Source organism: Mixophyes fleayi, chromosome 4, assembly GCF_038048845.1.
Source record: "Mixophyes fleayi isolate aMixFle1 chromosome 4, aMixFle1.hap1, whole genome shotgun sequence".
Classification (NCBI taxonomy): Eukaryota; Metazoa; Chordata; class Amphibia; order Anura; family Limnodynastidae; genus Mixophyes; species Mixophyes fleayi.
Window position 1 is genome coordinate 121,899,552 of NC_134405.1, and position 26,017 is coordinate 121,925,568.

At 38.2% G+C, this 26,017-nt stretch overlaps 1 protein-coding gene across 1 annotated transcript in view; it reads right to left on the reverse strand.

Moving 5' to 3' along the window:
- The window catches only part of TRPM1 (transient receptor potential cation channel subfamily M member 1), a 163,691-nt gene that overhangs the window by 35,325 nt on the left and 102,349 nt on the right, over nt 1–26,017 (reverse strand). The window contains exons 2-10 of the mRNA XM_075208119.1: nt 24,999–25,078; nt 23,504–23,699; nt 20,716–20,929; nt 19,811–19,935; nt 19,201–19,372; nt 15,850–16,024; nt 15,018–15,141; nt 5,847–5,919; nt 762–862 (exon numbers count right to left, since the gene is read on the reverse strand). Of these exons, the coding sequence (XP_075064220.1) occupies nt 762–862; nt 5,847–5,919; nt 15,018–15,141; nt 15,850–16,024; nt 19,201–19,372; nt 19,811–19,935; nt 20,716–20,929; nt 23,504–23,699; nt 24,999–25,078 (1,260 nt within the window). The remainder of the gene's footprint in view (nt 1–761; nt 863–5,846; nt 5,920–15,017; nt 15,142–15,849; nt 16,025–19,200; nt 19,373–19,810; nt 19,936–20,715; nt 20,930–23,503; nt 23,700–24,998; nt 25,079–26,017) is intronic.

The window sequence follows — 26,017 nt, forward strand, 5'->3', positions numbered from 1 at the left end:
AGAATGCAGTCATCTGAGCTGCTGTGACATCACAGCCCCTGTGTATGGATCAACCAATCCACCCAGTTCATTTCTGCAAAAGCAATTCTTTAAAGGTGTCAGTTACTCTGGGTCTGCTCTGTTATAGCGGCACCTCCATCCTAACATGACAACCTGCTGCACGGGAGTGATCAATTGCATGGTCAAAATATTTAGGTAATTATTAACACTCCAACTATTTCATGTACATTATTCAGCTCCAGCAACCAAATACAAGTTTAAGCTGTTTATATTGTGGGTAACTTTTCCCTTAAAGGTTAATATTATACATTTAAAACTGAAAGATAACCACAAATCCTGATGTGTTTGCAGTTTGCAGTAAAATACCTTTAGTGATATATCACTCAGATATGAGGAATAGACCCACCCACATTTAATAAATAGTTATCATTAAGAGTATGCTCTTCACAGCATAGGTTTGTGAATGTGAATTATATCCTTACCAAAAGACATTTTGGAACACCTAAAAATAGATAATGCTTATGAAGCTGGAAAGAGTTATACCACCATTAGTAGAGATTGCCAGATCTATAATTCCACGGCAGGTAACTTAAAATGGAGAGAACGAATGTTCCCAGAAATCGTCCTCAACAAAAATCACACTGCCATAAATGAGCAAAATATGCCCCCCCAACCCCGAAAAATTGCAATAATGACATTACTACCTAAATTATTTGAAAAGTTTCACAAACTTTATCTGACAATTATAAACTATATCTTACCGGCCATTGGTGTCCAAAGACAAAAATTTGGCTACGTGCAATGTCAACCCGGTTCCATGCTAATGCTAAACTTAGCTGGTCAGGAGCGGAGGCATTTGTACCTGAAATCAATATAATTCAAGTATCATTGTTACTGTTAAGTACTGTATTGTTAATTATGCATATCTCTTTAATACATGAGTAACACTGATACTAACATGTTGTTGTGCACATGATAGCATTATACACAATGGGCCTGATGCTGAGTTGAACTTACACCAGTTTGCACAGCATAAATTATGATAATTTCAAATTGAGCATGACAAAAAAACATGCACATGCATACGTGTAAATGCAGAGTTGTGCATTTGCCACTTGCACCTTTTGACAACTGGAGAAGCGAAATGGGGAGGGAAGGTGCAGTCTAACGTGGGCAGAGTCAGAGCCATAACTAGGCAGGTGTGGGTGGTGCCGTCACCCAGGGTGCCAGCCCAAGGGGGTGCATTAGCCGCCCGCTACCTGCCTCTGTGCCCAGGCTCAATCACTCCACACAGCGCTCATACATCAATCTGCCTGCCGGTTTGAGCTTCCCCCACGAGAAACAACCTATTCCCAGCATCGGAAGCAGTGGAACGCATGTGCCCTCCACTGACAGGAAGTTCAGTATTTGTAACGCAGACTTGCATTCCAAATGCCAATGCAGGAAGCTGCTCGGCCGCAGCTACAGCGCCGATCACCGCTGACCACCACTGCTAGAGTAGAAAAGTAATTTCCACAACAGACTGCTCTTATAAGAGCATAATTCTCAATTCTATTCCATTTCACTCATTTCACTACCATTCTCACTCATCCCTTCCACCTACCTCCTCCATTCCCAACCTCCTATTCCAAACCACTTATACACCACCACCCCTCCCACCCATCTCTACTCCCACTGATCTCACTAACACCTTATTTTACCTAATCTCTCTCTATTTCTCAACTTCAAGTTTAATATTAATTTCTATTTTATAATATATCTATTTTTATTTGTATACATATATTTTAATTTTTGTTGATTTATATATATATATATATATATATATATATATATACACAAGTTAACCCGTGCATGATACTCATGCATTCTAGTCAAATCAAGCTACTTAAGGTGTTAAAAAGGTTCTTGTCATGCATTTGGGCCATAGCCCAGGCCTCAACCACCAACCACTCCCCACTGTCACCCCCGGCAACCACCAACCACTCCCAACTGTCACTTCTCCTTCAAGAAATATATATATATTTTTTTTAAATCTTTATAAACACTTTTAACAATTAACAAATTAAATTAACAAATTAAAAACATCTTAGTATACCAAATTTCAGCCCTTTCTGAATTTTTTTTTCCACACACACTAAGAATTTAGTAGGTCAGTGTATAACTCCGCCCAGCAGGTGGCGCTGCAGCTTGGTTTTATTTTTTCCACACACACACACACACACACACACACATACACACACACAGACAGACTAACACACGCCACTAGACATTTATATTATAGATATATAATTTTCTATTTTTATTTATTTGTATTTATTTTATTTCAAAACAAATGTGAGCTACAAAACATGACCTAACTAGTTCCACTGCTGGAACACACGAAAAAAGAGGAGCAGTAATTCAAATGTTATTTTATATAACACATTCTTTAATATATGACACGGAGACAGGGTTTAATAGATTTTGTGTGTGTGAGTGTGTGTATATATACATATATATATATATATATATATATATATATATATATATATATATATTATATATATACATACACACACACACATACAATTCTCGGTTACACATATTTGCAAATGTATGATAAGCCAAATGTATCAGAAATATAGATAGAGTTATAGATGTCTCTCCCTCTGTCTCTCTCTCTATTTATATACATATATATATATATATATATATATATCTATATCATTCATTTGCAAATATGTGTAACAGAATTTTTTCAGTGAAGTGATAGCCACACCCCCACATTAGGTTGGCCACACCCGCTCAGCAAATACCACTTAGATGGGGGGGGGGGGGCGCCGGTGCACTGTCTCGCCCAGGGCACTACAATGTCTAGTTACGGCACTGGGCAGAGTATAGAAAATACGTGCTGAGGCAGACTGACTCTGTATATGCCTGTCAGGAGCCGTATAGCTTGCCCCTACTAAAGGAAGGTGCAAAAACATACTGAAGATGATGACGGTCACCAGCACTAGCTAGTTGCTTCTGATTGGCTGATTATGAATTCATTACTGAAGCTGATAGGTGCTTTCTGTATTGATTTTGCATATATTATAGGATTTTGTGGGCGTTTTATGCAAGAAGGAATATTATATCTGCTTTATTATATGAAGCCTTATAGTGAATGTTTTTTTTGCTTGCAAATAAAACTTAACAAACATTCTTTTGTGCTTATAACCTGGTTGTGTGTATATGTATGTGGGTGTATGCCTGCTTAGTTGTATGTATGTGTATGTGGGTGTATGTATGCCTAGTTGTGTGTATGTGGGTCTATGTATGCCTAGTTGTATGTATGTGTATGTGGGGGTATGTATGCTTAGTTGTATGTATGTGTATGTGGGTGTATATATGCCTAGTTATGTGTATGTGGGTGTAGGTATGCCTAGTTGTATTTATTTGTATGTGGGGGTATGTATGTCTAGTTGTGTGTTTGAGTATGTGGGTGTATGTATGCCTAGTTCTATATATGTGTATGTGGGGGTATGTATGACTAGTTGTGTGTATGTGGGTGTATGTATCCCTAGTTGTATGTATGTATATGTAGGGATATGTATGCCTAGTTGTATGTATGTGTATGTGGGTGTATGTATGCCAAGTTGTATGTATGTGTATGTGGGGGGTATGTATGTCTAGTGTGTGTATGTGGGTGTATGTATGTTTAGTTGTGTGTATGTGGGTGTATGTATGCCTAGTTGTGTGTATGTGTATGTGGGTGTATGTATGCCTGGTTGTATATATGTGTATGTGGGTTTATATATGCCTAGTTGTGTGTATCTGTATGTGGGTGTATGTATGCCTGGTTGTATGTATGTGGGTGTTAGTATGACTGACGTAAACCCGGCACATATACTACAGGTGCAGATCTGAACACAACTTAAGTTGCCTCCAACTCAGCATGAACTACTTTTACAGATAATATTTTTGAGTGTAAAATACGCCCAACTTGCAACCTACTCAGCATCAGGCCCAACAAGCATTGATACAGTTAGTTCCACGATACTGCACAATGCCACAGGCTTTAGTACATAGCATGGAATATTGCTACATATATTTGCAACACTATAACTGTTGATGTAATAAAATAAACCTCAGATATATACAGATTTGCAAATGAAAACTATTATTTCAATGAGAAGAAAATAAATAGAAGAGAAGCAGCAATATATGTAAGTGATACATTCATTTCCTATTACATAACTTCCACAGCTTATTTATGGAAGTTTCTGTACCACCGCCCTATCAGATCCTCCACCTCAGCTTTACAACCTTTATTGCTAAAAGTGTTTGGAGAATGAGAAGGTTGCATTTGTCATGACATAACCATAATTTGAGAAAGGGGACTTGTGTGTTCCAAAGTGCTGTAGCAATAAGTTCCCATGCATCAAAACATCCATTGTGCAGAGGACCATTTCTGACTAAGGTGTAACTCATACTTGCACCAGCAGGGAACGTCAATTTCCATATCTCGCATCTTACGAAAACTCTGGAGGACAAACTACTTGTCTGGATTGAAAGGGATACATAAAGACCAGTCTAGGCTGCTCATTTCTAATGCATGATTGTCATTCACACCAGGCAGTGCCTACCACTGTGTACTCTATTCCATTGTGACTAGTTTACACTTCCTAGGACGTACAGTGTCAGACGTGGTGCAAATGTTAATTTTGCAGGAATGAGCAGAAAAACATTTCTGATGAACTCTGATCAAACCGCCAGCTCACTGCAGCTCTTCATCTGCCTCTGTCTGTTACAATGAAGCAATTTATGTGAAGCTTTGCTCTGAGCAAACTTCCACATAAACTTATACATTGTAACAGACAGAGACAAGGGGCCTTTTGTGGGGGGAGAGAGTTAATAAGCTTTGTAGCATTTCATAAGTATTCTCCTGAACTTAAAGGGCTGCTGTTCACTGAAATGAACCTATACCAGTGTTGGCTAACCTGTGACACTCCAGTGTTGTGAAACTACAAGTCCCAGCATGCTTTACCAATATATAGCAGCTTATTGCTGGAAGGGTATGCTGGGACTTGTAGTTTCACAACACCTGGAGTGTCACAGGTTAGCCAACACTGACCTATACAATATAATAATATTATACAAACAGTTCTGTTGCTGAACAGAACTGAATATCTGAATACTACCTTTGATTACTAAATAAAAATATCAGAAATCAAGCACAGTTATATCTATATAGTACTATAGAAAATCCAGGTTACATTATTAAGAACGATCCTCTATACATGGGTCCTTGAGGAAAAAGCCCGTTACCCCCGGACCTAGGTAGCTCTAACAACCTCCAGGATACTGTTGGTGAACACTACATACCCTGGTGTGAACCACCAAAGCCTGGAACATTCCATTTACGTAACAGCCTTTTAATTGTTTTACTTGTTAAGGTTTAACCATTGCTTACAGGCAATGAAGGCAGCAGCTCTTTTTTGGACTGAAACAATGTTCAGTATCAGAATGCAGCAAATTAAGGTTGACGGCCTGCCTCCCCTCTTTCTGGTCAGCTCTCCCCATGTAGCAAATACTGAGGGCAATAAGACTAAATCCATCCATAGAGCTGAATAGAAGGACTGTACAGAGGGAGTTGTGTTGTACTGTAAGTTCACAACACAATATTGTTCCCAACTTCAGGTACAGAGAAGGGTACTGATGGAGTGGTCACCTATATTTGGGTGGACAGTTCAGAAAAGGAGTGGTTGCCCAAAAGTGGACAACACCTTTAGCTCAATAGGAACAGGTGACAACACTAACTGTCTCCTCTGCTTGTAGGTGATAGGTACTCTTATGTATCAGGCAGAACTACATACTTCACCTACCTTTCAGAAGAGCTGTCAAAATAGCCATTTCAATATCTTGTTGACCTTCTGATCCCATACGGAAAACAGTTATCTGTATTAAGCATATAGTGAGTAAATAAATTAAGAAAAACAGCATGACCTATTAAATAATCTCACAAATGATACAAATCCTACTGTGAACTGTTAAATACACAACATATGCAGTTGTGTGCTGTAAGCAGAACATACATATTGTAAAAGTGTGTGGGATATTACCTATATATCACAATGATTACTAAAATGTCTGCATGGACTGGCATCAAAACAAACTACAGTACAATTAAACAATCTTGAAATATTTTAGGTTATACATTATGTCTTCCACAATGATAAATAATAATCTGGTGTATATGACTTGTACCCGTCTTGTGATACAAACATGTGATTATGTTAACACTGGTCTCATTATTTACAGTTCTTACTTATTCATTTAGACAGTTTGTTATTTTAGCTGTGCCTGCCCTGGCTTGTACAGAATTGTGCACTCATTTTACATAGCACAAAACGGTACTGAGAAAACAAAGCATAGCATTCAGCAAACAGAGATGGCAATTTTAGTTCATGATCTTTGGACTGTGCAGTCCCATTCTACATACAGGAGTTGCACGTGTGCAGCCAGAAAACACAGATGTAGTGTAATGACCACTGTACTAATATGGTACTATAGTATGTTTTCATGAAAACAAATTAAATTATATGACCCATGATGACAGCACCAATTATGTATTTATGGGGTTTGTGTGCACTGTACATTGCTGACCATCAATATTGTATTTCTCTAGTTGGGTGTAAAGCACTCTCACAACATGCTGATAGTCCCCTTAGTAAACAGCGCATGGTGCTATTCCCTCTTCTAGAAATATTGGCTCAAATTCTAAATGAAACTTAAACCCTTGATGGAATATATTAATAGTCTAGCAGGGAGATGTACTAAAGGCAAAAATCTTACATCAAACCACATAATTTCAAATCACCAGTTCTGAAATCAAAATCTCAATTTTTCTTATTTGGGAAGCATGTACATTGTGCAATATAGAAAGCAGCGGATTGCAAAATTGCACACAAAACCGCCAGAAAAAGGCACCTTTTTAGGACCTAGTTCTGACAGGTGAGATAACGTGCTGTTTGAGTTATCTTGCCTTGCACAACAGAAGGGTGACAACATAGATTTATTAATTATTGGGGCATTAATTAATTATTTATTTATTAATTATGAGGGCAATAATGAACTAATTAAGGAGACAAAATTAATGTAAACTGTTACTAAGGGGGAAATGCAATGATTCAATGACTTGTGGTTGAAAGAAAAAAATATTAAGCTCCAATATCCAAAAAGTTTTTTTTACAAAAAGATCAATAATACAATGGAATGCTTCAAAGGAGAAATGGTATTGGCAAGCACTGTAAATAAGTTCAATAAATTAATGTTCATCTTCCTACTAAGTATTACATAGTGATTTTTCCCATTCTAATCAAACGTATGTCATATGTAGCCGCTGCTCTCGGCATTGTAGGACTCAATCCATCCATGGCGTGTCAGTAGAGCTCTATTAAAGAGCTATGGGCAGCTCGTAGTTTGTGTATTTGAAGGGTAGAAATTGATGAACATATGTGTTTTTTTTTAACCTAAAAACTGTGTAATCACAGTGAGCCTAATACATATCTGTGTCTTGGCATACATTTTGAACATGTAAGCTCACAATTTTTCCACAAGGTTATAGAACAAGGCAGTTATTTGTAGTCATTGATCTGCTTTATTGCTAAAGATGGTATATTAGCGCACTAATAATTAATTGCGTGCCAGGCAGCCCACATTCCCTAGCTCAATTAACTAGGAACCATGGACAGAAGTTTGAGCCCTTTTTCAGTTGTATTCCTAAATGTCCTAAAATACCCAGGTATGTAAATAGTTACTGAGGCAGCTATAACATATTCACGCAGACGCTGACATACCGTGGAATGTAGTTTTAATGATAGAGGGCCTGATTCATTAAGGAGAGTGAAGCAAAAGTAAGTAAGTAAGGCAAAACCATGTTGTATTAGAGGGGTGGTAAATTTAAAATGTGAGGACAGATTTATAATTGAGGTAGAGCATGTCCTAAAACAACTTTAAATTTCAGTGTACAAATAAGCTATCAAGTATTTGTGTGCTACGTGAAAAAACATATATGACCTCATTTAGAGTCGGGCGCAATGTGCATCTAAGATGTGGAGGAGTGGGAGTGTGCCATAGCTTGGTAGGGTATTACGAGTAGCAAGCAACCCCAGTTGCATTCCACTCGTAATACCCTACCGAGCTGCGAGCATTTCCTGCAACTAGCTAACTAATTGCGCCATCTAATTCCTGCCGCACAGTGTTAGCTCTTTTTTGACGTGTGTTGCGTCTGTGCCTTACTACGTCTAGGATTTACTTACTGGGTCACACCTTCATAAGTCCGCGTTACGCCCTTTCCCTCGTAGTAAGCCGCAAGCTGTTGCAAGGGTTAATTGCGTCCAAGATGCAGGCGGATATGGTGCTTGCTGCACATGCGTGATAGTGTTTTTTTGGTTGATGCGCCTAAAACAGACTTTGCTTCCAACTCTAAATGAGGCCCATAGTATTTTCCATATGTGCAAAATAATAAATTAATTTGCACCCTTGCATTGCCACATAGTTTTGTCCAGAAAATTTGAGTAAGAAAACTTGGACAATTTTTTGCTTAACTTTCCTTAATGAAATGAAAATAAAATGTTTTTGTGTTTCTTATAGTTCACACTCTCAGTTTTATTAATAATGAATCACTGTTTGTGCATATCCACTGCGTTTCTAAAATAAAAGCTAGATTTCACTTTATCTAATCTCTTGCTGCATTTCTCCGTGTAGCCATGTTAGTCTAGCTAGGCTATAGCTAAGTGCCAGCTGCTGGCAGTATAGTGAAAAGTCACACATTATTGATACTGAGGGAAAGATTTAAACTAAAAATAAATAGATGCAACTCCAGAAATAAAACCGTTAAAATTTGGCTTTTCCTTTAAAAATGTATCTTCACAATTTAACCAACTATATACATCTAAAGACTGTGTTTAAATATAAATGGAATGTATACAACTTAAATTTGATCCCTTGAACTTGCCAATATGATAGATGTCAATCTTTCAAGCCCAAAAAGTCACGATCAAAAGAGCAGTCTTTTCATCGTTAGGGCAGCACAGTGGCTTAGTGGTTAGCACTTCTGCTTCATAACACTGGGGTCATGAGTTCTTTTCCCGACCATGTAGAGTTTGTATGTTCTCCCCATGTTTGTGTGGGTTTCCTCCGAGTGCTCCTATTTCCTCCCATTATCTAAAAACATTCTAGTAGAATAATTCATTGTTTTCAAATTGACCCTAGTCTGTGTGTGTGTGTTAAGGAATTTAAACTGTAAGCTTCAATAGGGCAGGGACTGATGTGAGTGAGATCTCTGTACAGCACTGTGGAATTAGTGGCGCTATATAAATAGCTGCTTACAGGGTCGGATTAACCATAGGGCTAACTGGGCTACAGCCCAGGGGCCTCGGGCATCCAGGGGGCCCTTGAAAGTGCTCAGCAGCAGTATTGATCGGTCGGGGGCGGGGGCGCCCCCAGCCCAATCAATGCTGCTGAGCACTTTCACTGCGGTCCTTCCCCGGCGAGCTGTAGTCTCCTTACTGAGGAGATCTCGTGAGTCTCACTCTCACGAGATCTCCTCAGTAAAGAGCGCACAGCGCACTGGGGAAGGAGGAGAAGGAGGTAAGTGCCGGGGGGGCGGGTGGCACGGCTCACCGGGGGGGGGGCCCTCACGGGGGAATGGAGGCCCCCTTTGCCCAGGGGCATAACCTGGACCTGGCTGCTTATGATTACAGAAAATTAAAACCAACAGTGCTACTCAGAACCTTCCATCTATCCTTCTTATGAGTCACTTTTTTAAGTTTCAGAGATCAAGGTATTTAAATAAATACTCTCTGGGCTCAAAAAGTTGTTTTTTTGGCTCCTAAACACAATATATGATCCATTAAAAATTATGAAATGCTTTGCAGTGGTTTTTGTGTATAGTATGATAAGTTGTACTTAAAATTGATTTAAATCTGAAAGTTAGCAGAGGTGCATGCATGTGACTGTTAATGAAACTAAAAATGCATTACTTTAAATAAATCATGTGTTCATCTATAGACGCACAAAATGTTCGGAGGCTTACCACTACCTATTTTTAGTGTAGGGCTGTAATTTAAGATGGCCACACATGTGTCAATATCTCCATGTCTGTGCCCAGGGGCGGGCTGGCCCGGGGGGCAGGGGGGCAGTGACCCCCCGGGCCGCTCAGTCCAACCGCTGTTAGGGCCGGGCCTTCCCCCTCCACTGACCACTGTAACAAACCTAGTTGTGATCCACAATTGATTCAGCTACAAGGACATACAACTGATTGGCCTAATCTCATCCAGTTTGCCCACCAAGGAATGTGACCAAATGAGAAAGTGATCCCCTTGCTCAGGGAGAGAGCTGGGACTGGACACTGTGGGACAGACTGGGGACTAGTAAAATGCTGGTAGTACAATGAGCAACAATAAAGCAATCTCCATTATGTAGACTAGGAAAATCTATTCCATAGTAATGCTAATATATTGTGTAAAACCCCATTGGAGTGACCCCTTTGGTAGGTGGATATGGTCACATTGCATATTACATTGGATCATATACAACAAAATGCTTATATATAGATACCAAGGTGTATTTTATCTTCACAGAATATTATGTGACTATTGTCTCAGAATACTTTCAAAATTAGTCAAATGGTCATGTTTGATAATAAATATTTATTTAGCTTTTTATTTTATATTAGAGGTGACTACACTGCTTAATGTTTCCCTTCGCACTTCCAGTCAGCTGATTTCATAAATACTGGTTTGCTTAAAGAGTGACAATTTTATATTTTTGCAACACACAGTGCAGTGGTTAGGTCAGTATCTGGTCATGTGTGCACACTTTTATTGATAGAGAGCTAAGTGCAGGTAATTGTTCTCTGTTATCGTTTATTGGCTATGAGGCTGCCTGCTGTGTTCTTCAATTGGGACAGAGGCAGAAGCAGTAACAGTGTCTGCTAGAGTTATCCCTGGCTGCATCTGATGAAATGATGATGCAGTTCTCAGCCACTGATAGGTTCAGATTGTGGTGCCATAGTGACCTCATCACCAAACAGCTCTCTTCCAGCCTATATAGCATCAAGTGATCAAATGCAGGGATGGACTCCAGCTCATCATCATCATCATTTATTTATATAGCACCACTAAATCCGCAGCGCTGTACAGAGAACCAATTCACATCAGTTCCTGCCCCATTGGGGCTTACAGTCTAAATTCCCTAACATACACACACAGACATTTTTGTTAGCAGCCAATACATGTTTTTGTAGTGTGGGAGGAAACCGGAGCACCCGGAGGAAACCCACGCAATCACGGGGAGAACATACAAACTCCTCACAGATAAGGCCATGGTCGGGAATTGAACTCATGACCCCAGTGCTGTGAGGCAGAAGTGCTAACCACTGAGCCAACGTGCTGCCCCTGCGGCTTGTATTATGTAAGAGAAGCAGCAGGGGGTGAACAGGGTTGGTTATGGGAGATGATAAATATTGGCTGGGAGGTGATGAGTAACAGGGAAGGGGAGAGGAGGTAGTAGGAAAACAATGGGGGTGATGAATAATTAGGTTGGGGTGAAGAGTGATGATGAATAACTGGAGTGAGGTGATGATGAAGCACTTTTTGCTCTGGCATCTGATGTTATTAATAACTCTGATAGGCAACATGGTCCTTTCATTTTAGATCACCCCAGGGGGTAAATGTATGAACATGCGGGTTCTTCAACACCCGCGTGTTCAGCGTGTTCGGCGATTAAATTTCAAGCGGCGCTGCATTGTAAAGGGAAACTTCCCTTTACAATGCAGCGCCGCTTGAAATTTAATCGCCGAACACGCTGAACACGCGGGTGTTGAAGAACCCGCATGTTCATACATTTACCCCCAGATTGCTTTTAAAATACCATATAAATATATGTAAACCAAGGTGTACATTTCTTAGGAACAACACACAGTCTGCCCTCATTAGGAATTAGAATACATATTTCACAACAAATTTGTATATCAAATCATGTTAATAATTCACGGGCAGCACAGTGGCGCACTGATTACCATTAATGCTTTGCAGTACTGGTGCTCTGATTTCCTAGCACAATCCATAAACATACCGCTGGTTTGTGCTATGTGTATGTGTCCATGTGGTAGTGAATATACACTTTAAGCTCCACTAGGGCAGGGACTGGTAGGAAGGATTAGACAATCTCTGTAAAGTGCTCCATCATTTGTTGGTGCAATATAAATAAAGGATAATAATAATAATAATAATAATAATAATAATAATAATAATGATGTATTTCTGCCAATGTACATGAGCTGTGACAGCTGGGTCGAAGAGAGTTAATTCATTCTGCTGTGGTGCAAACTTTTTTTTCATTTTAGAACGTCTGATAAATCTACCCCATGGGGGTAAATTTATCAAGCTTCGGGTTTGAAAAAGTGGAGATGTTGCCTATAGCAACCAATCAGATTCTAGCTGTCATTTTGTAGAATGTACTAAATAAATGATAACTAGAATCTGATTGGTTGCTATGGGCAACATCTCCTCTTTTTCAAACCTTGATACATTTACCCCCATGTCTGTTTTAATCCACCCTTGTTTGAAAATATGATGGAGCCCACTGCAGGCTATAAGTACACCAATGGAATTTTAAGCAGGATTCTAGCATATAATTTGTCATACTTTGAATGCCTAGAGTGTTAGAGGATGAGAAGACTTTTACAGGGAAAACTATTTAAAATCTTGAGGCAGTTACAAGTACAACTCTCTATCTGTAAAAAAGAAACCAAGGGCTAGATTTACTAATCTGCGGGTTTGGAAAAGTGGAGATGTTGCCTATAGCAACCAGTCAGATCCTAGCTTTCATTTATTTAGTGCATTCTACAAAATGACAGCTAGAATCTGATTGTTTGCTATAGGCAACATCTCCCTTTTTTCAAACCCGCAGTTTAGTAAATATACCCCCAAGACAATGTAGTCGGGTGTTTGTGTATGAAAAAATATATAGGTGGAGTTACCTTTAACAGAATAGGTACAGATCTATAATAGTTGGTTAAATATGGACTCATAAATCAAAAACTAGTATTTTGGTTGTTCGCTTAGCCATCTATAAATAAAATAGCAACGGTTAAAGAAATTGTAATGTTCAGATGTATTTTAACCTAATACTGTGATTGCCAGAAGAAAAAAATAAGAAATCTACAATTTATTCCAATCCTTATGTTTTTGAGGCAGTCAGCTGACTCTCAGATACATGTAAGTGGGAGATTGTCTCCGGAAACGGTAGTATTGAAAGAATTAAATAATACAAGCATTTCTTACTGTAAGAACAGCATAAAGCTGGTCCTTTGTGCAATTCATTCCGTATGACTGCTTTGATAAATCCATTAGTACCACAGTTGTTTGCTAATTAGACACAGTCCCATGATCAGCTAGACATCCATGGTATGTAGGGGAGAGGAATGTATCCAGTAATGACACAGTGACCAGTCACACAGACAAGACAAACCAAACATAAAAATCTTTATTGGAGGAAGAAACAGCAATGTAATATTTGTTATCCTTTAAACCTAGCTAGATGCACAGAATATCAGAAATTTGAACAAAAAGTTTGCAATATTGTAGAAAGGCCTTAAACACAACCTATATCGTATAGTGTGCATTTTAAATGAGAATGAATCTATGTAATGATACATATATCCTTATTATGTTGTTGGAAATCAAACAAAATACAATAGAAAGAAAACTTATTGTCGTTGAAGCTTCATATGAATCACTTTTAGAAGGAAAATGCATCATTCCTTTCTGTTCTTAATGATTTACCCACTTATTGGACAGTGAGGTTGCCAATTCTCCTATAACATGGTCTCACCACTTCCAACATCCAAGAGGCCACGTTTTCACCTTCCAGACACAACTGTCTGGAGATCTGCTATATATCTTCACCCAATAAAAGAAAGGATGTCAACCTGCAATCCCTTATTAGCCATTATTTGGTCCTAGGACTGAAAGCACCTTTAAAATGTTAGGGTCCACATCAAATGAACAAAATTAAATCCATTGTCGTACAAGGAGTGCGAATGAAATCATTCAGCTAGTTGACAGAAGGTTACCAGAAGTGCTGAAACATCTAATTAGATGAAGCACCATAAAATAATACGTTTACAAATATGACCAATGTAGTAGTGAACGTGCACATAGAAAATTAGCTAAAAAAAAGTAGTATTGTTGTCTACATATTCAAATGAGAAGTATGGATGACAAATGCTGAGTTTCTGTGACATGGCAATCAGTACATGATAGTTAAATATAACAGAATATAGTTATAGTGTTTGTAAAGCATGTGTTGGTCTATAGAAATAGGTAGATCTTATACATTTTATTGATTTGAGAGTAATGTTTGTCAATGAAGAGTTTAAAAGGAATGTAATTAAATTTATTTTATTATAAACTATCTATTGAGAAACAAATGTAATAATGTGCCTACCCAAACCAATAAACCCCGGAAAGATATGTATGTATAGCCTGTGACCAGTTGTGTAACTAAACATTTGTGGGCCTCATAGCAAATATTTGTTGAGTGTCCCCATAAAAAAAACACATACATATGGGGCTTTAACAGGGAAGCCTGTCTGCACCCAGCTGTGGGCTCCATAGCAGCTGCTTCCCCTGTACTCATGGTAGTTATGCCCTTGCCAGTGTCTCTCCCTTATTGAACTAGAATGCCCAATACTTTGAATGGGTTTCATGCCATTGAGGTGCCAACCTGTTGGGCATATACATTATTGCTTTCTACATCCTGGACAGTGGTGGAAGTGGGGGTGTAACGGTGGTATGCCATACCACCACTTCTCCTACTGTCTTCATTGTAAATATATTAAATTCAATTCACTTTACATTTTGCATACCGCCAGTTTTAAATTTCCACTTTGACCACTAATCCTAGATTGATATATATATGTATTTGGGTCCAGTACTGAATTCCACAGTTTGTTACTATACTAGTACTAAAGTACTACTACTTACCAGTTCCTTTTTCTTCATACATTCCATCAGGACAACAAACAGCTGGTGAGCCTGGTTCCGACTGTAGTTAAATGTTTTCTGAATGGTAACGAGAAGCTGATCACGAAGAGATTCACTGATTATCCTAAAAAATACACACCAAAGAACATAGCCAAAGCAAGCAACATAAAAAAAAGAAAAAATCTTATATGGCACAAAAAAATCTAAGCAAAAAGTGAGAAATAAATATCAAATATATTAAATACAAAAACTGCTGCTAAAGGGATATCTGCAATCCCAAAAATTAAAAACAATATTGAAAAAGGAAAAGAGTAGTACTAAAACTAATTACATTAAATGATCACATATATTAAACAAAATTGACGAATATTATTATAAATATTGTACATTATAAACAAATAACTAAAATAGTTTATGGTTCACAAAATTATTTTAGCACAAAATAAGGAAAAAGATAACTGCTAGTTAATAAATGTTAAAATCCCTGGAACTATACAATTGTTTATTAAGATTCAATAAGGCAAGAAACATCTTGTGTTCAAGTACTCATGGAGTAACCATGCTGAGAATCTGCTATATAAATGTTTAAATGGATATTTATGGTACTATTATAGGAACTGGTAGAGTATTACCCAACATAAACTTGTCTTACATGCTGATATTAGCTGTGCTGATGGGAAATTGGTCCCAAATCAACTGTGATGCCCAGTAATAATATTACTGAAATCAGATTATTAGGCATCTTGAAAAATGTGGTCAGAAGGTGACTTTCGACTGCACTAACAGGTCCCACAGGAACACAAGAAACCTGATGTATAACATGAAATCCTACCCCGCTTCTTCTGAATATTTGTGTGCAAAAGAGAGAATGTCAGAAGCTCGTCCACTTCCATCACAGACAACTACTGGGATTGGGGGTTCTTCTCGCAGGCATTCCAGAACAATGGAGATTACGTTAGGACCACCTTCCACAATGAGTGCTACCACAGGCACACCTTGACCCAGCCCTGTGACATGAACAAAGCACAATCACTTTTCAACTCTTCAAATATTTCACCCACCACTTCCCTGTTACAGTCCCGCCACATAAGTTGCAGGCACATGGGAATATTACCGCACACACGTCCATTCCTGAATGTATTTCAAAGCTACACAGTATACTCATTTGCATATTCACTTTAATCAATTCATATAGTTATGGCGTCATTGATTTACAATGGCTTAAGTCGGGGATTACCATAAAAGTATGTGTGATTTCAGCCTATGACTGATTAACGATTGATCATTCAGATAAAACGAACTTAAAATTCTATTTGCAGACTTTCATACTCAATACTTATTGAGGTGGTTACCCATACGACTGTAACATAGGTGCCCAAGATGACAGCTGAGCATCCCTTTGCTGTCCCTGCCTCACCTGTATTCCCAGGCATAGGATGACAAAGGGAAGCCCATGTGTCACATTATCAGTGTCCTCCATGGAAGTACAGTACAATCTGATATATACACTTCCCATGAATATTGCATTGTAACTATCGTGTAAACAACTAAACAGTTTCATAAAAATAAAATAAAGGAGCTGAAAAAGGTTACACACAGCCCCACAAATAATACAAATGTTGCCCTATGCAATTTATAAGGATTTTCAAAGCCATCACAGACTTCTGTGACTGTATAAAGGGCTGTAGGACCAGTGTTTAGGTACAGGTCACAGAATCTTGAGGCGACTTCTCATATCCTTATTTTAAAGAAGGGAGAATTTCACTTCTTATAATACACAAGTTTCAATATAGAACATGAACTTGTACATTTTAACATGAAACCCTTTCAAGTTCCATCAATACTCATTTGTGAAATCACATCAATGCTCACTCATTTGGAACACACATGCATTATAAAGAAATAACATACTGCCTACTGTAAGGATATTGGAAGTCACCATGGTGCATTTAGCCTGTAATAGCATATCATTGATGATTAAAAATGTGTTATTGACTTTTAATATATAGCAAGAGTTGTTTAATAGGTGCCCAGCATAGCCGGATTAAGGGGGGGGGGCACAGGGGGCACGTGCCCCCGGCCCCCCTCTCCCCGAGGGCCCCCCGCCGCCGCGCTCCTAACCTCTGATGTTTTCTTTTATTCTCCTTTTTTTTTTTTCAATGGCGCCCCCCGGCGGTGGCGCCTGGGGGGAGGGGGGGCTTGCGGGCTGGCGTGTTCGGGGTTCCCTTCGTTGGTGGGGGGAGCAGGCTAGTAAAAGAAAGAAAAAACAAAAAAAAATATACTCACCTCACCGCGGCGCTGGCGTCCCTCCTCCTCCCTCCTCTCTGCACTGTCCTCACTGAATAACAGGCGTGACGTCATCAAGTCACGCCTGTCATTCAGTGAGGAGCAGGGCGGAGAGGACCAGGAAAGAAACAAGAAGACAGAAGAGAAGAGACGAATGAAGCTAACAGAAAGGTAAGTAAAAAAAAAAAGGGAATAACGCAGAAAGGCACTATGGAGGAAAAAGGAAAGAAGAGGGCCACAGTAAGGAAAAAGGAAATAAGAGGGGCACAGTAAGGAAAAAGGAAAGAAGAGGGGCACAGTAAGGAAAAGGGAAAGAAGAGGGGCACAGTAAGGAAAAAGGGGGAGAAGAGAGGCACAGTAAGGAAAAAAGGGTGAGAAGAGAGACACAGTAAGGAAAAAAGGGGGGAGAAGAGAGACACAGTAAGGAAAAAAGGGGGAGAAGAGAGACACAGTAAGGAAAAAAGGGGGAGAAGAGAGACACAGTAAGGAAAAAGGGGGAGAAGAGAGGCACAGTAAGGAAAAAAGGGGGAGAAGAGAGGCACAGTAAGGAAAAAAGGGGGAGAAGAGAAGCACATAAGGAAAAAGGGGGAGAGACACAGCATGAGGAAAAAGGGGGGGGAAGAGGCACAATAGTGGGGACAATTAATTAATTTAAGATGGGGTGGTTTGGGCGCTACTGAATGTGGGGGTGAGTTTGGGGAGAATGAGGTCCCTTTATTAAATGTGCCTATGAATTATTTAATGGTAGTGACGGTTGCGGGAAATAGGTATATTTCTGAAATGTAAATACTATTAATTTATTGCTGGGGCTATTTGTAGGGAGGGAAATAGGTTTATTTATTAAATGTGAATACTATTATTTTAATGTTGGGGATGGAGGAAGGCCTAATTATTAATCATAGGTGGTACTGATTTAACGCTGGAGGTGGCTGTAATTTTCTAAATGTACCCATTTTTTTTTCAAATAGGGCCCCTAACATTCCATGATCCAGACAAGCAGCAACTAAAGAAACCTGCAGCACAGGTGGTGAAAGTGAGAAGAACAGGTAGGAGAGAGCAGCAAAGTCTGTGAAATATTGTTATTCTAGTGGGACAATCCCAATTTTTGGTGACCGTTCAATGGTGTACACAACAATGCAGGTTTTTTGACTGTAGGAGGGTGGCCTGGCCATGCCCAATGATGCATTATCAATGGTATTTTAATTTGCGGTATCATTGCTAGTTTTAGCGTGCGGTATCATTGCTAGTTTTAGTGTACGTTATCAATGGTATTTTTAATGTGTGATATCATTGCTAGTTTTAATGTGTGGTGTCAATACCCATTTTAATGTGGTGTTTTGATGATTCTTTTAATGTACAGTATTTTAGTTTGTGGAAGCAATGATTTTTCTTGTGTAGACAACCTAAGCGAGCCCTCTGGGAGAGCTGTAAGTGTCATACTGTGGGCTGTAATTGATGTAATGCAGGATGTGTCACTATGCCCTTAATTTTAGATCTTAGGGGCCCCCCTGTCTTAAGTGCCCCGGGCCCCCTGAAGTCTTAATCCAGCTCTGGTGCCCAGTGTTTAGCCATGGACTGCAATACATGATGAAGATGTTGCATGCATAGTCGTTCATAGAGGTTTTCAGTGACATCAGTGTGTTCCTCTCCCATATTCGCAAAATTAAACTACAACCACAGCCAGAAACTGTCAGTGGGTGAATAAACAACCTACAAAAAGTATTTACTAGCAGGAAAAACTATAGACTGCTACTCAAATGTATTAAATATAAAACACCTTTTACTGGACATTTCCTTAAACTTTTTTGCGCTTCACGGAAGAATACGTAATGCTGGAGATCAGAAAAAGAAAGCGACCAATGATCTTGACACTGAGAAACTATTGAGTTAAACGTACTTGTATTAATTTTCTGAAGAGATATGTGCTTTTCTAGCTGGCGTCGTAACTTGACTTCTGCTCCGTATTTTCCGAGTGTGCCGTTATCCGCTAGGATGAAGTGCGTATGAGTGTTGTTCAGTACAGATAGCTTACTCAGGGGATTAGACATGGTTTGATAAGGTTTTGTTACCTGTCAATAAAATATACATGACAACATTATGACCAGTATTCAAGTATATGTTATTTCCAAACCAGCCATTTATTGGTTGATAAATACATTATTTAACGAATCCTTAGTTTATTATATTTTATTGCACACATTGACTGACATAATTCAAAATAAACTAAACTCTCTCTTACTCTGTATTTTACTATTGCTAAAATTCACTAACTAATAAATATCACTAAGCTATAGCTAAATGACAATTAGCTGCTCTATAGGATAATTGAGGAAAGTCCTTACCTAGTACGGACCTTTTCCTTCTTTTGTGTGATATAGCTGTAACAAAAGCACTATCCTATATAAATTATGTCCATGGATACTAAGGAACACTGCTCATTCACACTCATCATCACAGATCACATTTGTTGGAATGCATAACTATTTGGTTGGCATTAAATATCTTACATCTCTTCCTATGAGATCCTCTTTGTTTTCTACTATACCCCAAGGTGCAATTCCTATGGCACATATCCGTCCTCTGGACTTGGACGAATGATCTTTCAAGGCATCACCCACATGGCGAATGACACCTGCAATAGTTAATATAAAGCGGAGTATTAATACCACTGATTTGAAAACAACAGGGAACAAATCACATGATGGGAGTAAATGTGTAAATGTACTCAAGATCAGTAAATAATTGCTATAGCAGGCCTTTATTTTCATTATACACTGTAAAATCAATGTCTTACCAACAAAGATCACAACATGACAGGGACACATTTTTTCATTACATGTAAATAAAATAGTTTTTAGATTATAGTATAAAAATCTACCAACAATGGGGATTCACACTCAGGATTCATGAGGGGTCTAAACAAGTTTTGCGATTCTCAGCGTCATTAATATTCAGTCAGTTGTATCCTGTTTAGGTAACAGGATACAGACTTATCAATCCTTAGGGCTGTAAATAAAGAAAATATTTATCATTTAGGAAACTGCTTAGTTTGAATAAAAAACGCTGATTCAGATTAGGTTCTGTACTCAGTCGGATTCTAAAATTGTGTATTCAGTTTACCCCTAAGCTTCATCATCCCACCCTGGGATATGTTTTAGAAAATACAAAACTTATGTAGCAAAGAAATTTTCAAAAAATTCTGATCTTTCTCAGGGAGTCCACATCAGTCATTGTCAGTGCTATTATAAATAAAGATGTTACTATATCATATTTTATGGCACTATAAACTGTGCTGTGATACCATATGCTGGGAAGCCAACTAGTGGGTAGTGATTATTCACAAGAGCACAGAACACTTGAATAAAACCAATCACTAATCAGCTACCATGCAATAATTTAGCAAACTTCTCACCTGTACTGACACCCCCTGTGAATATCCAGGCCCCAGTGGTCATGGCTGCTTTGATCAGTCCCTTTCCAAACACTTGCTTCAGTTTAGGCTGCATTTCAAAATTCTGGAGTCCTCCGTGTACAGAAATGAGTAGTTTGGGAAGCTCAAGCTGCCACTCTTTCACCATGAGGTGAAGAAGAGAGTCTGGCTTTGTATCGTACGATACGCGGATGTACTGTTAAAGTATAATTAGCTCACGTGTTAGTCCAGAATAAAGTACAAAGTTAGATTTAGTTAGCTCAAGAACAGATTCATTAATGTCTTTTTTTCATGGAAACACTTTATTCATTCATGTTAAACAATTACGTTGAAGACTGCTAAAACAAAAATTAAAATTAATGTTAAAACTAGAAGTTGTAAAGGTTTACACTATACTTACTAAGGGGTAGATTTACTAAAACGTCTAAAAAGAAAAAGTGGAGATGTTGCCCATAGTAACCAATCACATTCTAGCTATCATTTATCTAGTGCATTCTAAAAATTATAGCTAGAATCTGATTGGTTGCTATGGGCTGCATGTCCACTTTTCCTTCTTAGTAAATCTAACACTAAGAAAGATGTCTAGTACTGAAGTTAATTTCCGTTAAATTTGTACCATCACCAAAATTCAGCATTGTCAGGAAGGTATGTGAATTTGGCTATAAGCCAATTTTAGGGGCATATTCAATTGTTGGCGTTATAGCCAAAATTAACGCGCCATGCGCACTAGTACCGTCGAGGAGCTGCGAGCTGAAATACAGCTTACTATTACCGTAATACCGGTAATAGTTTTTCCATGGCGGAAATCGCTGTGAATTGAATATGCCCCTTAAGATGAACTATAGAAGACAAATTTGCTTAATGAAAACACATAAAAATTAAATCATGCATGTCACACACGCAAATATAGTAAGTAACGTAGTTTTCCATTTGATGTATTTAAATTTGCACAGTAAGTTATCTGGATTTTTGTTTTAACGCTACTTATTATCTTAGGCCTTTCAATTAATCATTACTCGCTGCAGAAAATGAGTACAGTAGGTGGCTAAATAGTTAGAAGAAATATCTGAACATCCCATTGTCTGAACATTGTAATATCCTAGGCTGTATTTACAATATAAGAAAACTAGGCACATGCAGAAGACAGCACTTTTATTGGGAAATCATTAACGGACATATTCTGTTTACTAGCTTAAACTATATTCACAATGCATAGGGCAATGCCAAGAAACTGTTTGTTAACTACAAGTAAATACAAGCCTTGGGGTATATTTACTAAACTGCGGGTTTGAAAAAGTGGAGATGTTGCCTATACCATCCAATAAGATTCTAGTTATCATTTATTTAGTACATTTTACAAAATGACAGCTAGAATCTGATTGGCTGCTATAGGCAACATCTCCACTTTTTCAAACCCACAGTTTAATAAATATACCCCTGATGTTTACTGCAAGTGCAGTAATCTCTTATACATAAAACTGGAAAGAGATACGGTCAGAGGTGGACATTGAAAAATAGTGAACAAAATATACACAATAAAACTGTGGTTTTCAACTAAGGTGTTGCAAACATTTTGTTTTGGAATCAATTACTGCAAATATGGCAACTGTATAGATATAATAAAACAGGATTTTACATTGTTGATGTGAGGGTGTCATTTCTATAGTTGAACAGTTCTTCAACCTTTAGATTTTAATTTGTTGTATTGTAAATGCTCTCCTTCTTCTGCCTTTTGGCTTCCCTGAGATTCCATTAGGCGCAGATATGTGGTATAAGGTGACGGAGCTAACACTAGTGCAATGATTATGTTGCCAGTCCAGCTAGTGCTTCTGACAATGCTCTTCTGAGCAAGCGTGGGGGCCAACACATGGTCAGTGAAGTCCCTATTGGGCTTTCAGCTCAGAAATCCTCAGCAATACCGGTCCGGAGCAGTAAGAGTTAACTTACCACTTCGCCGGGCCAGTCTTTGCAGATGTGCACATATGGCTTAAAAGCAGACCGACACACCTACTGTGTTAGCAATGGCTGAGTGACAAGTCCATGCTGAAACACTGGAATAACGTGAATTGTTTTAAACAAAAATAATACTCTTAAAAAAACAAGACTAACATTTGTCAATTAAATATTTGTATATTGTTATAAGTTCATGTGAATTTAAACAATACATGGCTATTGTCTTTAACATATTTGTGACACAAAAAAAGCCAAATGTCTCTTTTGTATTTACATAAAAAGGACACATAGACAAGCACAAGCGGGGTCTACAGACACCCAGAATGCCCCTCTAGATATGATTTATTGACTGAAACGTGAAGCAATTTACATGACCATTCTTAATACTACAAACATACCTGCACAGTCTCTTTTTTGCAGCATACTGTCATTTAAAGAGCTTTTCCAGAGTAAAATGTTTATATAACGTTTTGTCATATATGTAGTGTTTGTAAAAAATACACAGACGTATTTTGGCGACAGGCAAAGTTGCCCCTGTGATACACAATTTAAATATCAGAATTTATTTTATTAACAACTGTACAAAATCAACATTGAAGGCAATTATTTATTGCTCAATGGTTACACCATTAACGTAATTAAATATATAACGTTAGCAGAGAAAGCATTAGGCAAGTTCCTTGTAGGTTTAGTTTGTCAATTTTGTTAGAACATGTGTGTAAATTGCCATTTCATACAGCAAACAATGCCAGCTTCCCTACTGTTAATGCAGTGTTCATTTCATACATTTGCAGCAGAGATATTTACCCAGTCTTACCATGGCCTTGTTTGAGTGTCCACCGCCCTGGAACTCCAGTATTCCAAATGCATCTGTGGGGCTCAGTTGTGTGTGTTTACTAATAGACCATTTCTCCAGCACAGCTTCCAGTTGCTTGTTCTCTTCTCCATTCTTGTTAGTTGTAGCATTTTGCGGAACTGGGACATGCTGAGTAATGAGCTGACCACAATAACATCTGAAAGTAGTATGCAATATTACATAAGTATTCAATCACATGTATATTTACCCTGTAAAATGCTTTGTGAGTTCATGTTTAATAGACTTAGGATACATGTGACTGTTCAGATCTTGCTGAACTATTTTGACTAGTAGAACATGCTGGGCATTTTAGTTCAACTGCCATTGTTTGTTTATACCTGGTATCTAAATTACAGGAAATAGAATGAACATCTTTGATAATAAATTAACTAATGAACTTTGAATTGTTTTCTTTATGGGAGTTTACTTTTATATATGGCAAACTTGCATAGTTTGTATTATATTTGATGTCCTACTCCAGTAGTTTTCAGCCTTTTTAAGGTCATGTGACACAGCTGTCTCATTTATCATTTTATGTGACATATTTGACTGACTGCATAAGTAGAATAGCAGACAAGATAAGGTGAGAGCGTTCTCCCTCTCCTGTTTGTAGACCACTAATACTGCCAGTCACCGTGGCCCCAATACAGTTATTGCAGGATTAGATCAGGTGTCTTGTGTCACCCTTGTGTCACAATGCTTCTTCCTGCAATCAGTTACTGCAAACTGTGGCCTCATGTGGCCTGTGACCAGAGCATCTGGGGTAGGAGTGGAGGGATGTTCTAGAGACAGCCATTTCTCTTGTTAATGGATTGGCATTCTGAAAAGAATATTAATACCTTTAACGTTTATTAGTGAAAAAAGCAATATGGCTATTAGCAAGTTGTAGGCATCAGTTAAGTAACCTAAGGTAAGCTGAAACTTGTAGTTTCACAACCAATAGAGTCGCAGGTAGCATTAGGCTGGTACACACTACAGTGTTTTCAACAGATTATTGGGCCAATCACACGATAAAGGATCGCTCGGTCCGATATCGCATTAATGTGTATGCTCCAACGATGAACGATTATCATTCCATATCATTTCATTTGATTTTTAAACTAAAAATAGGATTCATCGATGGAACAATGTTGTTTCAATCTGCAGTGTGTATATACTCATGACCGGCAAAGTCCATTGATCTCTATGGAGTGTTCAGAGTCATGATCTTTTCAGCCAATGGTTATGACAGATGAAGAGCACAGATCTGAAAGTAAATGTTGTAAAATGTGTTTAGTGTGTACACATGAATCGACATGCTGATCAGGACTTTTTCTTCAGTCATTGGTAAAATCATAAACAATATTGCATCGCAAGAAATTTTCTGCAGTGTGTACCCAGCCTATGCCTGCTCTAGATATGAGCACCATTAGGCAAATACATATTTTTAATGTACAGGAGACACAGTCTTGGACACCTGTTGCTGTCTTTGCTGTTGGCAACTATGTAGATGCATTCTCTTTTGGAAAATGTCTTTTCTATCCAAGCCTTTTGACCCTAGAGAAGAAAAAGGAAAAACTTTAGTGACACAAATGTTAATGTTATCAATATATTTCTGGTGAAAAATTCAACAAATTAACAGGGCGTTTTATGGAAAACAAGATGGACGTTTAAACGTCATTTCATGTACAGTGCATTTTGCACACATACATTCATCATTATCATCATCATCATCATTTATTTATATAACGCCAGAAAATTCTGTAGCGCTTTACAATTGGGAACAAACATTAATAAAACAATACTGGGTAATACATACAGACAGAGAGGTAAGAGAACCCTGCTCGCAAGCTTACAATCTATATACACTGTAGTGGTTTGTATTTATATCTATATGATTAATATTTCTTCATAGTGCAGATACCTTTTGAGTACTAATACACTTCTGTTTACGGCTCTTTCAGATTAGTTTTTGTGTATTTATTAAGCTTTATGTATATAACACCTATAGATCATGCAGCACTTTACAGAGAGAATATGTAATAATTCACATCAGTTCTTACCCCAGGAGAGTTTCATTCTATATTGCCTACCACAAGGACAGCAGCATGTTTTTGGAGTTTGTGGGGAAGCCAAATCTGGAGAAAAATCATAGGAGAAAATACAACTCCTCGCAGGTATTGTCCTTGTCCGAATCTAACCCATGGCCCTAATGCTTTATGGCTGCCAATAAATATGGCTATTGACCACTGCATATGACAAACTGTACCCATTGGGATGTCAGCAGGCAAAATATTGTATCTCAGTTGTATAGAAAGCATTTGCAGAAAGTAAGAATAATATTGTTTTTATAGCATTGTTTTGTTTTCATCATTAAACTAGGTGCAGTGGATTAGATTCTCTTGAGCAGAAGGGCTTGGTAGCAATCAAACCCTGTATGCCTGGTAGCTACAAAACCAGAGAAGAATAAGTTCATATGCAGAATAAAGCTGGAGT